Genomic DNA, 15,712 nt, shown 5'->3' on the forward strand with positions numbered 1-15,712 from the left:
TCTGGTGGGCGAGGACCAAGACTTTACCTACCTGGCTTAGGTTTTTTTTTTTCCTGTGAGCAATGGGGAAACCACTGAAGAATAGTGAGCAGGGGAGTGACATGATGAAATGTCCACATGTGAAATACTTCTTGGGCAGTCATGTGAAGATAAACTAGAATAAAAACTATAGGTAAGAAGTTGGCAAGAAAACTATGGCTATGGTTTAAGTGAGAGGAGGTGAGTGTCTGGGCAGGTATTGAAGGTGATTGAGTGTAAGACGTTAGAATAAATTAACAACCTAAACTCTCCCCCAAGTTTCCGACATGGGAAGCAGGGTGAATGGCAATGCCACATACAGATGAAAGAAAACAGGAATGGGAACCTGTTTGGGGGTTGATTTCAAGGTTGGTCACACTGAGTTGGAAGTACCTGTGAGATAGCCAAGTGGAGATGTTTCCAAATGTGGGTATGAAGCATCTGCCTTCTGCAAACTTGGACTTCATTGGCGTCTTTTCCTCATATCCTCCTACTCTCTCTCCACTGGTTCTTATGGGGTCACGGATCTTTAAGAATGACGATGAAAGCTCAAGATGCTTTCTCCAGAAAAGTACATGTGCATAAGAAAAATCCTTCTGTGTTGCTCCTTGATTCTCACACTAGTACCACACTCAGAGTTCTGACACCAGATGTCAGATACCAGCTGTGTGTCCTACAATTTAACTCAATTCTGACACTATCTACCTGGAGATAGCATCAAATCCCACAGCTTAAGGGCTCAGTCCCACAAGACCTCCCCCACTCCCATTTCAGATGCCAATCACGAGTCCAGGTTGTCACCTGTGCTTCTGACCAGCACAGGTTCCAACAGCATTTTCATCAGGTTGGATTAATTTGAAAACCCCAAGATTCTCCATGGCTTGGTCTTTCTTGTGACCGGCCTCCATCCAGAAGCCATCAAGGAGCCCACCCAGAGTTGCCTCAATAGAACAAAAGACTCTCTTAGTGCTTAGGAATTTACAAGAGTTTCAGGAGCTCTGTGCCAGGAAAGGGGAAGGAAGACCAAATACGTGTGTCTTATTATAAATCATATCACAACATGCATGCAAAATGCTTGGATGCCTTTGGGAGATTCCATTCATAGACCTTATCTGAGAAACTCTGTAAATCACATCCCTGTGTTAGAGTAGGAGGAAGCCCTAGGGACACTAACAAACACCCCACGGATGGGTGGAGGAAAAGGAGTGACAAAGGCCACTAAGAGGAACTGACCGAGGGAAGAGGGGTACCAGGAAAGGGCAGCGGAAGTCTAGGGTAACTGCAACCAAGGAGGGCAGAGATTCAGCATCAGAATAAGGACTGCAGGCTTCCCTGGTGGCGCAATGGTTGAGAGTCCACCTGCCGATGCAGGGGACGCGGGTTCGTGCCCCGGTCCGGGAAGATCCCACGTGCCTCAGAGCGGCTGGGCCCGTGAGCCATGGCCGCTGAGCCTGAGCTTCCGGAGCCTGTGCTCCGCAACGGGAGAGGCCACAACAGTGAGAGGTCCGCGTACAGCCAAAAAAAAAAAAAAAAAAAAGAATAAGGACTGCCCAGGGTTTAGGGATTTGCAGCAAGGAGTCGCTAGTGACCTCAATGCATGAGGATCCTGTAGTGTGATCAGGCACACGATGAGGAGAAGTGACCTGCAGAGGAAGTGGATTTAGTGAGGTCATTATCCACAGATGGGCATTGAGTGCCCTGCATACCTGAAATGCTTTCACCTGTGACAAATAACCAATATTTACTAGTTCGAGTCTCTTGAGAAATGAAAGTCAGGTTTAAGAATAGAACACTTTGAAGAAAGAGTGAGGAGATCTGAGAAGGCAGTGAGTGGAGAAGAAAAATAGAATGTACGAAGAGACGTGAGTTACAAAGAGAATTGGTTGAGTTGGTCTATGTGGATTGTTGGAGGATGGAGGGAATGAAAAGTACCCACCCAACTGGGAAGGTATCTTGAGACCATTTAATCAACAGATCAGTTTATTACAGTTTAACTTATTCCCAGGGTGGGATCGGGCAGACAATGATCCGGAAGCATTCACAGATGCACTCCACACCACCAAGGGGCCGCTGGGACAATTTTATAGTTAACCCCAGGTATGGGGGTACGTGCTTGGAAACAGGATGTGCGTTCCTGAGTCAAGATGACTGATTGGGTAACTAGTCTCCTGGGCGCTGGGAATACGTCCGAGAAGGTCTTCATCATTGTTTGGGGACTAATAGCGCATAGAAACCACCTGGTCCTGATAATTAGTAAACAATATCTATTATCTACCAAGCCACTGACGACAGAGAAGTGATTTACTGCACAGTACAGGCCTGGGTAGGGTCAGCAGAAGGACAGGAAGAACTGTATGGGCCCAAGATGGCATCAGTCGTGTTAACAGCCATACATGGGTTCACAATTTTTTTTCCTTTAAAGACTAAATTTTGAGTCATTTTTCTATTCTACATGCAAAGTCAGAAATTAATAAACTTGGGAAAAGTCATTTCACTTACAGGCAATATATAAATAAGATATAATTTTCTCTCAGCAAAGATAGCAGAAATGTGTTTGGTGTATAAACTAAAGGAGAAAAAACATCATTGCTCAACTTTAAAAATATACATGCATTTAAATAACCCACATCTGCAGTGAGGCTAATCTGCTGCACATGGAGGCTATAACTGGAAAATGGATGAAAAGAGCAGCAGGAAACAATTTTTTTAAAAAAAGAAAAAACCTTATTGTGTAGAAGGGTGTGAAAACAGCCTTGTGCCTTGCTTCTTGGAATTAATGCTTCCTGTAGATAAATTACTAATTCTTCTTGGGGCAACATGGAAGGGCCCTTTTTTGCTGGATGTCACTGAGTGGACTCAAGCAAATGCCCTGAGCATCCATATTTCAGAGCTTCTCTTCACTTCTCGCTCATGATCTGGGTCCCCGATGCGCTCCACACATCAGGCCCACTTCGCGGAAGTCTTCGGGCCTTAGCAGAACTTCCTGGATCAAGATTGCAAAGTTTCTCTGCATTTAGAAAATCCTATCCATCTTTTTCGTTGATTAATTTACAGTTATTTATAACTACATTCTTAGTTATAGTAACAGTAACAGCTAATGCTTCGATAGTCCTATGTGTCAACCATTAGTCGAAATGCTTTCCATACCAACTCACTCAATCTTATGAACATATGAATAAAGAGAGGGTGGCTGAGTTGTTGTCCAGGATCGCACAGGTAATAAGTGACAGAGCTGGAAATGAGCCCAGGTAATCTGCTCTTAACCACTACCACCTTGTTCTAATCAATATAGTCACCACACAGGAAGCACAAGAGTAGAATAATAAACAACCATGTTCCCACCAGCCAGAATTGATAACTAACTTTCAATCCAATTTGCTCTACGACACCTCTTTGTTAAAGAATCCAAATAGTGCACACAGCTAAACAATTCTTTCACCAAGGCCCCCATTGGCCACTGAACCAGCCTTCCTTGTCTTGCTCTGAAGAGGCAATCACTGTCACAAATTTAATTCCTGTTCTTCTAATCTGATCGGTAGTGATGTCACAGGCACTTTCTGGCAAACCAGTTCCCTCTATTATTACCTGATTGCTACCCGTCTCCTGTTTAAGGAATTCTAGGCTGCAAAACCTCCCACCAAAAACATCCTGCACTTGTTTACTTTTGCTTGAATTACCATTCTTGAACCAGGGATTGAGATAAAGACTACACAGAACTACAAGGACCGATAAGGCTCCACCTGGAGAAGTTTTAATGCTGAGGCTGGGCTGTGTGCAGAACATTCAGATAGGACAGGAGAGAAGCAAAGTGTGCCTTTACAGGAATTTAAAGAGCTGGGCTTCTGTCTCTGCCCCCAAGGCAAGAGCTCAAGGCAAAATTCTTGGCTTGGTCCCCAGGTCTTTCTCTTGCCTTCCAAGTCCCATAGAGCAAGACGTGGATCTTTGTTTTGTTCACTGATGACTCCCAAGTGCCTCGAATAGTGCCTGGTTCATGATAGGCTCTCAGTAAATATGCGTTTGGGAGCTGAAGATGCCAAAAGCAGAAGGGGAACAGTGGGGAAAACTCAAGTCTTCAAGGCAGACAGCCTAGATTGGGTTGTCTGGCTCCAGCAGGATCCAGCTGTGTGACCCGGGGCACGGTGCTTAACTTCTGAGGCTCATCTGCTTTTATGGGTCTGGACAGGGAGGGCGCTCCATCGTGGTTCACTGGGGGGACAAAGCCTTTTACCAGGCAATTCTGCCTGGGGCACACCTTGCCCTGTCTGTGCTGTCTGCCAAGGCTGTGCTAAGTCTCCACTCCCTGATGTCCGCCTCACCCCACTCCGGAAGACCAAGACCTCAGCGCTGACAGGCTCCTTTGTGGTCAGCTGCCCTCATTTACGAGGAACAAAGAGAGGCAGGGCTTGGAATCTGAATTCCTGCTCACTTCCTGTGACTACACAGCACAGGGAGAGTTATGGGGAAAACCCAGACTGCAACAGAGAGTTGCACACACTGCACGTACTTACGAAGCTCTTACTCAGCCTTGACGTTTCCCTGACTCAAAACAGTCTTGGACGGAGACAAATGAATATAGCCATTTTACAGGACCTGAGCCCCATATTTTACAAAAACAATCACTATACCAAGCTGATAACTTTGTAAGGATTCTTGAACGATTACATTACTATTTGCCAAACATTGACGATGTGTGAGGCACTGTTGTAGGTGCTGGGAATGCGTCCATGAACAAAACAAAGGTCTCTGCTGTCATGGAGCTTATGGTCTAACAGGCAAGCAGGCAATCAGTGTAGTCAATAAGTACATTGTACTGTTTTATTAGGGGACAGGGCTATGGAATTTTTATTCTGGACTAAGAATTATGATCACAACAAATTTGAAGGATTTAGTGAACAAGTATTTGGAAGGAGTAGAGTCAGGGCAGCCCTCGGTTTTACTTTGGAAGATGTTAAGAAAAATAGGCCGGTGTCCTGCCTGCCGACTGGGGGAAACATCACATTTTATCTTACATGCATTGTGTCCCAGGTTTTAGAACACAGTCATGCTGAATGACACCTTCATACCCTGTTTTGCATCATCTTTCTTCCCCATATGGCACACATTTAAGGTCCCCTCCACCATGCCCACCTCTCTTCCAGGCTCATGGTGAGGAAACTGGAGGTCAGAGCCCTTGAGTGACTGACTCACTCAGGTCCTGCAGGTGGCTTAACAATGGGAGAGTCTGGAACCTGGTTCCTGACACCTTGATGGGTTCTCATACTTAGCCTGCTGGAAGTCTAGAATCTCATGGGCTGGACTGGGATGAGGACAGGAGAGGGGAGGTTATACACAGCAATTACAGCTGTAGTATTTACTACTACAACAACAATAACAACAACAATAGCTAATTTATTGAGTCTTGAAAGTGCCAGGCCCTGGTCCAGCAATTTCACAGATATTCTTATTTGGTCCTCACAAAACTCTAAGAGCTCTAGGAAACTGAGGCTCTGAGAGATTGCATACCCTGCTCAAGAACCCAACCTTGAAGAGGGGAAATAACGGGTTAGAACAGGCAGTCTAACTTCAGAGCTCTTGAGAGAAAAGACACAAAGACTTCCACATGCAAAAACAGAAGTGATGTGTACTTCACGTTGTCCCACATCAGACACTCATAATATCTGGTGGACCCACTGAAAACAAATTGCCCATATGCATTGAAACTGGCCTGATCTCTTTCTTCTGCTATTTCACTGTCCCCCATGCCAGTATGTCACCTGTGTGCCGTGACCTTGGTTCCATACGATATCCAGCACCCCACCAACTGTCCACTCAGTTATTTAAGACAAGCTGATCATCTTTGCTCAAGAGGTCTCCAAATCATGCTTTTCAAATCCCGTCATTCCTTTTATATTTGCTCTTGGCATTATATAAAGCATAGCTTCTTCAGCTGGAGCTATTTGGTTACCTTGAAATGCAGTTCTTGCTGGATGATGTAAATGCTTACTTTTCTCCTTAACTTTCACAGTAAGGGATTAAACCTGCTTAAGTGGTGATAAATATGAGGGGGTTTTTCTAGAGTTTTCTATTTTAAGAATGGTTATGGACGTATGAATTTTCATAGACTTAATGTATTTCCGCTATAAACACTGTTCTTTTTGATGTTAAAATCATCTTGACTTTGACTACTTTTGAAGCCCTTTTCAGAGTATTCTTTTAGATACAACCTCCGGTTTAAAAATTTCCTTTTTGGAAGAAGTCATAGGTGTACCTGTCTGGTTCCTTTTAGGGGGACGGTATTTAGAAGCTGAGAACCAGGCCTTTAGAGCCCCTGTATAGCTGTGCTGTCTCTGTGCTGCCTCCAGGCCAGGCCCTGTGCTGGCACAGGGGATTCTGTGGCACACAAGACAGTCAGTGATCTCAACTAGAGGAGGTCTGGCAAGAAGATTGGGTCGTCTGGGGCAGCAACCCTGAGCAGCTGAGAGCTGAACAATGAGAATGAACCAGTCCAGGGGCCACACCAAGTTCAAGCGAAAATGCTCTGAGGCCAGAACAGAGTCCCGAGGTCCTGGAAGATTTGTGAGCGAGAAAGAGAGTAGAACAAAATGAGGGGAAGCCCAGGAGGTCTGCCTGGGTCCTCCTGTAACACGACAATGACAAACAATATCTCAGTACGTGCAATCCTCACAAGAGGACGCTGGGAATAGGATTTCTTTTTTTGCTTTTAGTAACTAAAATTTGTATTGAGCGAATGAATGGAAGTTACCCAGAATGATTATTTTGATGAGTGTGAAATAATGCTAATGAACGCTAACAAAGCAAATGATAAGTAACAAACCACATTGAACAGAAAAACTCAGAAACCAAGGTTCCCTTGCTTACTTTTACATAGTTTTGTGTGTTTGTGATTGTGATTGTTACATTGCATAAGTAGGACATAGTCTTTTCCTGCTCAGATTGTTTCCAGCGCAGTAGACTGAGTAGAATTCAATATCAATATTTCCCAGCATTCACAAATAATACTGCAACTTCCAGATGTTCTACCAACTGATGTAAGAACCTTGACACTATCTCAAGCTTCTGCCAATATGTGAAATAACTAGATAGTGATGGGTGAGGCTGAAAATGAGAGCTCAAGATGTGGTTTAAACATTTACTTTTAGACTTAGAGCAACTTTTAAGGACAACTTACAACTTTGGGGGTACGTCCTTAAGTTTTTTAAATTCAATGTCACTGACAATTACTTGGCATCTCTATAATTCTGAGTCACATAGCTTGACCTAGTAATGACAAATCTTACAGTTTTAGGGGTATGTTATATAAGAGGAAACCCCTATACCAAAAACCTTAACCTTTTTAGGTAGCAGAATCTTTGCTGTTGCTATTAAAAAATCCATCCCAACTCTGAACATAAATAATAAAATGTGTATGGAATCTGTATTTAACAACATGGGGGGAAATATGTGGGATAATATATAGTTTCAGAGATGTAAAAAATACACATTAGGGTTTCTGGGGAATTCCCTGGCAGTCCAGTGGTTAGGACTCCATGCTTTCACTGCCGAGGGTGCAGGTTCAATCCTGGTCAAGGAACTAAGATCCCGCAAGCCACGTGGCACAGCCAAATAAAGAAATAAAGAAATAAATTAGGGTTTCTGGGGCAGTGAGTGGGCAGGCTGGGGTTGGGGGAGTGGGTGCTGAGTGTTAGGATGACACCTGGCTCTGTCTGCTGGCCGCAGCCCCACAGCTCTACTTCCTCAAAGGGGGATATGAGACCTTCTAACTGGAATATCCTGAGTGTTGCATGGACATAAAACCCATTTCACAAGAGAAGGTTGAGACTAAGAGTGCCCTCATTAGACCGAGTGAGAAACCAGTGCTCACTTCAGCTATAGGCCAGCTTCTGAGCAGGGCAGCCCTGTTGCAATCCTTCTATTCCTCAACCTTGGTGGCAGGAGATGCCAGGAGGAAAATTGTACCTACTGTGTATTCTGGGTCAGTGGCATTGAAAACGGTCATTTCCCCAGCTTGCTCTCCTTATATGTGCCTGTCTCATCTCTGTGACACTTGTTTTCTTCCCTGCCCCTGGGAGTACTCTTCAAGATATTGACTTCTGAGGTTCACAGATTTCACAATTTGATACTATTTTTTCTGTCTATAAACCATTTCTCCTGGAGAAAAGGAAATTTCTTAAAATCCATATGGAGGTGAAGAAAAGCAGTATGTTATTGGTTGTTCTTTTTTACAGTGCAAAATAAAAAGAGAAAAAAATATATATATATAAATTAACAATTTCCCTGCCCACACACATAACTGACAAGGAGGTTAAGTTTATAATTTGCATATATAATAATTCACAAAATGTCTTTTTGTATCTTTTTTACTTTGATATAATTTCAAACTTACAGAAAACTTTCAAGAATAACAAAAACTCTCATCATTTAATCAGATTCACCATTAACATAATGCCTCATTTGCTTTATTTATTCTCTCTCATCTCATATACATTTACACGCTGCTTTGTTTCTGAACCATTTGGGAATAAATACAGACATCATACTCCTTTATTCCTACATACTCCAATGTCTATTTCGTAAGGACGTTCTCTTGCATAACAACAGTATCATTATCAAGATGAGGAAATTTAAGATTGATACATTACTATGACCAAAATTCAAATTTGGTCAATTGTCCCTACATTGTCCTATAAGTTATAACAAACCTTTCCCTTGGTCCAGGACTCACTCCAGGATGATGTGTTGCATTTATCTGTAAAATATCTTTGGTATTCTGTAATCTGGAATGGTCCTCTGGCTTGTTTGTCTTTTATGACCATAACAATTTTGAGGAATACAGGCCAGTTATTTTATAAAACATCCCTCAATTGGCCCTAATGTCTTTCTGATTAGACTCAGGTTATACATTTGGGACAGTAATACCACAGGAATGATGTTGTGTCCTGCTCAGTGCATCTTATCAAGAGGCACAGAATGTCACTTTTCCCCATTTTTGCTGACCGTTTGGGTAAGGTGGTGTCTTCCAGTTTTCACCATTATAAAGTTCTCGTATTCTTTTTCTTTGATTAATATGTAATTGGTGGGGAGACACTAAGAGACATGTAAATGTCCTTCTCATCAAATTCTGCCAGCCACTAGCTTTAGCATCCATTCATGATTCTTGCCATCATGGTAGCAAAACAGTGAAGAAAACATATTTGAGTTTTCTCTTTCTCATATTTCTCTCTTTCTCATATTTCTCTTTTCGAGAGATTGCAATATTTTTTTCCAGTAGCAGCCTTATTTAGCTGACCATCCCACCCACCATTCCCTCACAAACTGTGTCTTGTTTTCTCATCTGTGAAAAGGGACAAAGAATGTTTCCCGTAGGTTGCCTTTTGGGGCGCTGCTGGCAGGTTTGCCCTGGAATCTTGAGTGTATGCGTTCTTCCTACAGAGCACCAGGCACTTATCATGCGATACCATATCAAACCCACCCAGCAGGCCTGTTATAAGGTGGGCACAACTATGAACCTCGTTTTGCAGGTAACAACAGATGTTTAGAGAGGATACCTGTGAGTAACTTGCCTGAGGTTCCAGCTAGTTGGCTTTAGTAAAAGGCAGAGCCTGGGTTGGCAGCTAGACTGAGTCCAGAGCCTACGTGCTTAACTGCTACCTTATACTCATCCAAAACAGACTCATGGCTTGCTCGTGGCAGGGACAAGAGTAGGATGAGCTGGGCAAGGTGCCTGGGGTGCAAAATTTAAGAAGGCTCCCACTCTCAGGTCCTGACCCTGTGCCCGCATGATACTGAGAGTGAGTGTCCCCTTAAAATGTGCACCCTAGGCTCACTTCGCCCTCCTCCAAGCCCTGGTTCTTGGGGAGGGCCGGCCAGTGGGAATTGGCCTCCGTCACAGTTCATTGTACAGCTCACATATATTCCTGGGATACCTGGGAAGGTAGGGATTTCCAGTTTCTCCCTTTGGTCAATGGACAAACTATTCAGCCTTGAGCCTGATCTGTTCTAAGCAATGCTAAGCACAGAGACTACGATGAGTACCATCCCTGCCCTCCTATAGCTTGCAGATCTAAGCATTCACTTCCAGGGGAATAAATATGACAGGTCAACACTTGGGCCTTCTTAAGAATCACCTTGGGCTTCACTGGTGGCGCAGTGGTTGAGAGTCCGCCTGCCGATGCAGGGGACACGGGTTCGTGCCCCGGTCCTGGAAGATCCCACATGCCGCGGAGCGGCTGGGCCCGTGAGCCATGGCCGCTGAGCCTGTGCGTCCGGAGCCTGTGCTCCAGGACGGGAGAGGCCACAACAGTGAGAGGACCGCGTACCGCAAAAAAAAAAAAAAATCACTTCAATGTGCATTGGCACATTTTTTGAGGATTTCAAAGTACACAAATGGATTAAACTCTGCTGTCTTGACAACCTCATTGTTTTCCCTTTTCATTAACCTTTTTGCATTTATCTTGGTTATGGTTTGCTTTCCCTACTAACAGAATGAATACTTTGGGGTATTAATTCAGTTGTGCTTCCCTTGGGCTTTATTTCCTTTCAGAACTTAGCTCTTGACAGGACCAGGTTTCAGAAGCATGGGCTCAAATTACAACGTTGCCACTTAGTACTTACGTTCTTGGAAAAGTCAGTTTGTCCCCTGAGACTCAAGTGTTCCATTGGTCCACCAATGTGCCAAGATCATCTTTCCCAGGATTCTAAGTAAAGTGATACAGATGCCAAGTAATCTTAAATCACAGGTGCCATTACCCAGGCAGCAGATGCTGTGCCTGGCCTTTCCTAGTACCAACTGTATAGTGGGGGTGTTGAAAAGCAAAATCTAACTACAAAGGTGATTTTGTTGGAAAAACATCCCAAAGTATTTTCTATTTCAAATACACATTATTACTTTTTTCCTTTCTTGGATGATCTGAAAAATTCAAGTTGGTTAATCAGATTAAGCTTTGCAGCCATCCCAGGATTACATTTTTGGTTTATTAAACTACTTCAAGATGTATTTAAAAAATGTTATTCTGTAGTACGTGAAATGTCCTTCCAGGGAGGACAGTGGGAGCAGAGAAAAATTATGAAACATATAATACATTGTTCTCAACGTGGGACAATTTTTTAAAATTAATTTTACTCTTTTTGGAAACACTGTCACCAAAAGGAAAAGAATGACCTCACTATAGAACTACATGTATGAAGCAAGACCTACTATCATGTATTTATAATTTTTTTACTTTCACATTTTTAATAAATTTGAAGGGGGTAGGGAGGTTTTTCATTAATGGGTTGGTATATATACAGCCCATGGGTCTTTGGTCTAAAAGCCAACTCTTAGGGAATGGAATAGGACATAGAAATCATTTGATTAAAAAGTCTAGTGATTCGGTTGCTACGCAATGGTTGCAAAGTTTAAAACTGAGTTTGAGGGACCCTGCAATGAAAATAGCTCAGACACAGAGGAGTTAAGAGACAGTTTCTCAGGCCTTGGCTCAGTTATTCCTTACAAATAACGATTCTGCATGACTAGGGAATGATTTAATATGCAATCTTGGAAAGTTGAAAGGTTGATTTTCTGGTCACAATTTCTATTCCAAATTGGGCAAAATGAGCCATCGCTTCTACCAAGGTACCATCATTTCTAGTGATAGTCCCATGAATCAAGTTAATTCTTGTGCTGCCAGGAAAGTCGGAATTTTCATTAGTTCTAAAAGCTCTTAACCATAGGTTTCAGATAGGTAGCATTTTAAGTTAATACTTCTCTGGAAATGACCATCTTTTTTTTTTGCATTTTAGCATCCAAGTTGTATGTGCAATTTGCTCTAATTAGGTCTCAATTTTTCCTATTAGCTGTTATTGCTGGAGAATGAAATGGGCAGGTCATTGTGTCTTTTAATCAACGCTGTAGTGTGATCTTGCTTGCACCATGACCTGCTCTCAAACATGCTTGTATCTTTTCAAACATACTGTCTGTAGCCTAGGGGCAGAGAAAACATAGGATTGTTGCATTTTAAAAGGTTCATATAACAATAGTTGCAAGAATGTCAGACATTTGAGTTACGTTTCTGCAATTACAACCATAAGTACAAGAATGAAGGTTTTTCTTCTTCTCTGGAGAATAAGGATCCTCCCTAACCTTAAACTAGATTGAGTCTTGAGCAGCCATAGACAATACATAAATGAATGGGCATGTTTGTTTTCCCACAAAATTTCATATATGGACACTGAAATTTGAATTTCATAGGGTTTATTTGTATCATGAAATAGTCAACCTTTCGATTTTTTTCAACCATTTTAAAAGCTAGAAACCATTCTTAGTTCTGGGGCTGCATAAAAACAGGCAACAGGCTGGGTTTAACTCTTGAGCTGAGTTGTAGTTTGCTGCAGTAAGTGGCAGAGTCAGGATTTGAACCCAGGCAGTATGGGTCCAGTGAGCTCTTAACATATATATTATATATTATATTATATGTAATACATATATGTTAACATATATATATATATTCAATATGATGATAATGATAGTAAATCACGCTCTTTATAGAAAATCTAGCAAAGGATGAAAGAGAAAATAGCAACCACCCACAAAACCACACCCCAGAAATAACCACGAGTAATATTTGATGTTTTCTTTCCATTCTTTTGTCTACTATATGCAGTATTCAGTTTATAAATTTTAGTTTTTCACTTATAAACATTTTTCACATTTCCACACAGGCCACACAATTATAATAATTAATGGATACGTGAGAGTTCATTTTAAATGTACTAGGGGAAATTGCTATTTTGAAAAAAATCCTACAGCTAATAATTTCATAAAGCAAAGAATCTTTTGATTAAGTTGGTCACTTTTCATTTACCTGCCACATCTTTGCATTTCTAGGAGTTGGATTTTTTAAAAGCAACCTTGATTGCAGACAGCAGTAAAAAGGCTTTGGAATCCACCAGACCTGAATTTGACTTCTCACTGACCCTTTATTGGCCAAATGGCCCTGGGCAAACCGTCAGTTTTTGTTAATCTGAGGTGTTAACTGAGATGATGTTCAGGGACACCTCAGTTTTCCCTTGTTCCGAAGAGAAACCAAGACCACTATATATAATGTCCCAAGCAGGGACCGAGCACAGAATTCTGCTCACTTGGTAGCAGCCAGTACTTATGTTCCCTGCCACCAACCACTCCCAGTGCCCAGCACCAGCACAGGAAATAGATTCCTTCCCTCAACACTGTAGAGAAAATGTCCTTTTCTGTTTTGAGCAGCACAGGAGTCTTCTTCCTGGAGCGTAAATGGGCCCGCGGGAATGAGTATAAGAAGAAGGATTAATGAGGTGGGTGGACCTGATCTGGAAGTGCCCACCCCGCCCCTTGCCACTCCTGCCTCAACCCAACCAGGAGACTTTGGTCGAAGTTTCCAAACTGAAGCAGTGTCCAGGTTCCTACAATAGCAGGTGGCATCCTGACCTAAGCAGAGGCAGTGTTCTATTTCACAGGTACAGGGGATCTCCAGCCCAAACATCTGAAAAGAATTCGGAGCCCAGCCAAATCCATGAGCAGCAAAAACTCTTTGGAGCTGCAGAGGACGGCAGCACTCACAGCCGAGGGCTGCAGCAACACTGGCTTTCAGGTGAGCAGACCTTTCCTCTTGTTTCAGACCAAGGAAATGGAAGTAATGCTCTTTCCTTGCCTTTCTGGCAAGTTTCTTAACTACAGCAGAGGGCTTCTTGGAACGCAATAAGATTTTTAGTGGCACTCTTTAAGCCTATTATTCTTCCTTCTTGGGTTCTTCTCAGGTTGACAAACCTGAAAAGTCTCTTAACCGAAACTGTTTTGGTCCCTGCCACTTCAGGACAAGATTGTCCTCTCCTACTTGTGTTTAGGGCTCATATGGCACAGATATAGTTTTGTTTTGTTTTTTTATGTATTTATTTATTTATTTTTGGCTGTGTTGGGTCTTCATTGAGGTGCATGGGCTTCTCCTTACGTTGGCTTCTCTTGTTGCAGGGCACGGGCTCTAGAGCGCAGGCTCGGTAGTTGTGGCGCACGGGCTTAGTTGCTCCGCGGCATGTGGGATCTTCCCGGACCAGGGCTCGAACCCGTGTCCCCTGCATTGGCAGGCGGATTCTTAACCACTGCGCCACCAGGGAAGTCCACAGATATAGTATTTACCTACAGACATTTTCCCAAAGAACTGGTGAGAGGGGAAGAATGGGGAAGAATCCAGATCCTGGATGTAGTTAGCACCTCAGGGTCCCTTTCTCTTAAACCAGGTCTCAGAGCCCCTGTCAGATGGTGGCCTGGGTACCTGCCCTGCTGCAGGGGGCAGGTACCCAAATCATCTCATGTCATCATCCAAAACTCACTGAGTGGTTAACACTGCTTGGCCCAGGGCTAGGTACCACAGAAGTCCTGTCACCATAAATCACCAGGCTTTTATCTGACTGGGTCTGGAATGGGGATTTTTCAGGGCTGTACCCAAGTATACTTCTTTTTTTTTTTTTTTTTTTAAAGCACTGAAGTAGCTTACTTCCCTGCCTCGAATTAGAATGAAATACATATTTTAAAAAATTTATTTATTTATCTATTTTTGCTGTGTTGGGTCTTCGTTTCTGTGCGAGGGCTTTCTCCAGCTGTGGCAAGCGGGGGCCACTCTTCATCGTGGTGCACGGGCCTCTCACTATCGCGGCCTCTCTTGCTGCAGAGCACAGGCTCCAGACGCGCAGGCTCAGTAATTGTGGCTCACGGGCCTAGTTGCTCCGCGGCATGTGGGATCTTCCCAGACCAGGGCTCGAACCCGTGTCCCCTGCATTGGTAGGCAGACTCTCAACCACTGCGGCACCAGGGAAGCCCCCGGGAAGCCCCCGGGAAGCCCCCGGGAAGCCCCCAAGTATACTTCTTTCCCTAACCTGACACTCAACATGGGAAGCTCACATGAGCAGGTGTCAGCAATCCCTTGGGCTTCAGCTTCAATAAACAGGCAAAACAAATGTTTAGGCACTAACAAAGAAAGGAACAAGGAAGGTAAAAGGGCTTTGACTCAAGTTGACTCAAGTCCTGAGTCTTCTACTCACAAGTTATTGTAACTTCCTTGATCTTCGGTTTAGTTATCTGTGCATGTGTCACAGTCATGCTTATCTCATAGATTATAAGTGTAGGGGATGAAAGATCTTACCCTCTACCCTCTCTAATGTTCAGTTCCTGAGGTCTGTGAATTAAACTGACAAATGGCAGATAAACAGGAGCAAAGGCATATTAATAAAAATATTTATTAATATTTTTAATTTTTTGTACACATAAAAGTGACAGAAAAGAAGGCTTCACAGGAAAGAAGGGAACATCTCAAAGAAGCAGTAAGACTCAGAGGCTTATATACTATTTTAAAAAGGAGATAAGGGCTTCCCTGGTGGCGCAGTGGTTGAGAGTCCGCCTGCCGATACAGGGGACACAGGTTCGTGCCCCGGTCTGGGGAGATCCCACATGCTGCAGAGCGGCTGGGCCCGTGAGCCCATGGCTGCTGAGCCTGTGCATCCGGAGCCTGTGCTCCACAATGGGAGAGGCCACAACAGTGAGAGGCCCGCGTACCGCAAAAAAAAAAAAAAAAAAAAAAAAGGAGTTAAATTGTGGAGAAGTGACTAGACAAAGGAAAGAGTGGTTGGGCTCTTAGGGCAAATAAATTGTGGGAAAGTGATGAGGAAATATATGGAGGTAACTACTGGAAGA

The 15,712-nt window shown here is 43.2% G+C and overlaps 2 protein-coding genes across 2 annotated transcripts in view; one reads left to right on the forward strand and one right to left on the reverse strand.

The window, feature by feature from the left end:
• Positions 1-15,712, reverse strand: part of LOC307188659 (uncharacterized protein) — a 272,424-nt gene that overhangs the window by 195,564 nt on the left and 61,148 nt on the right. The window lies entirely within an intron of this gene.
• SLC28A3 (solute carrier family 28 member 3) overlaps positions 13,542-15,712 on the forward strand; it is a gene marked incomplete at its 5' end in the record, with an annotated part of 57,438 nt that continues 55,267 nt past the window's right edge. Inside the window, one exon of the mRNA XM_079926083.1 lies at positions 13,542-13,619. Within this exon, the coding sequence (XP_079782209.1) occupies positions 13,542-13,619 (78 nt within the window). The remainder of the gene's footprint in view (positions 13,620-15,712) is intronic.

Source organism: Stenella coeruleoalba (genome assembly GCF_951394435.1).
Source record: "Stenella coeruleoalba genome assembly, chromosome: 7".
Taxonomy (NCBI): Eukaryota; Metazoa; Chordata; class Mammalia; order Artiodactyla; family Delphinidae; genus Stenella; species Stenella coeruleoalba.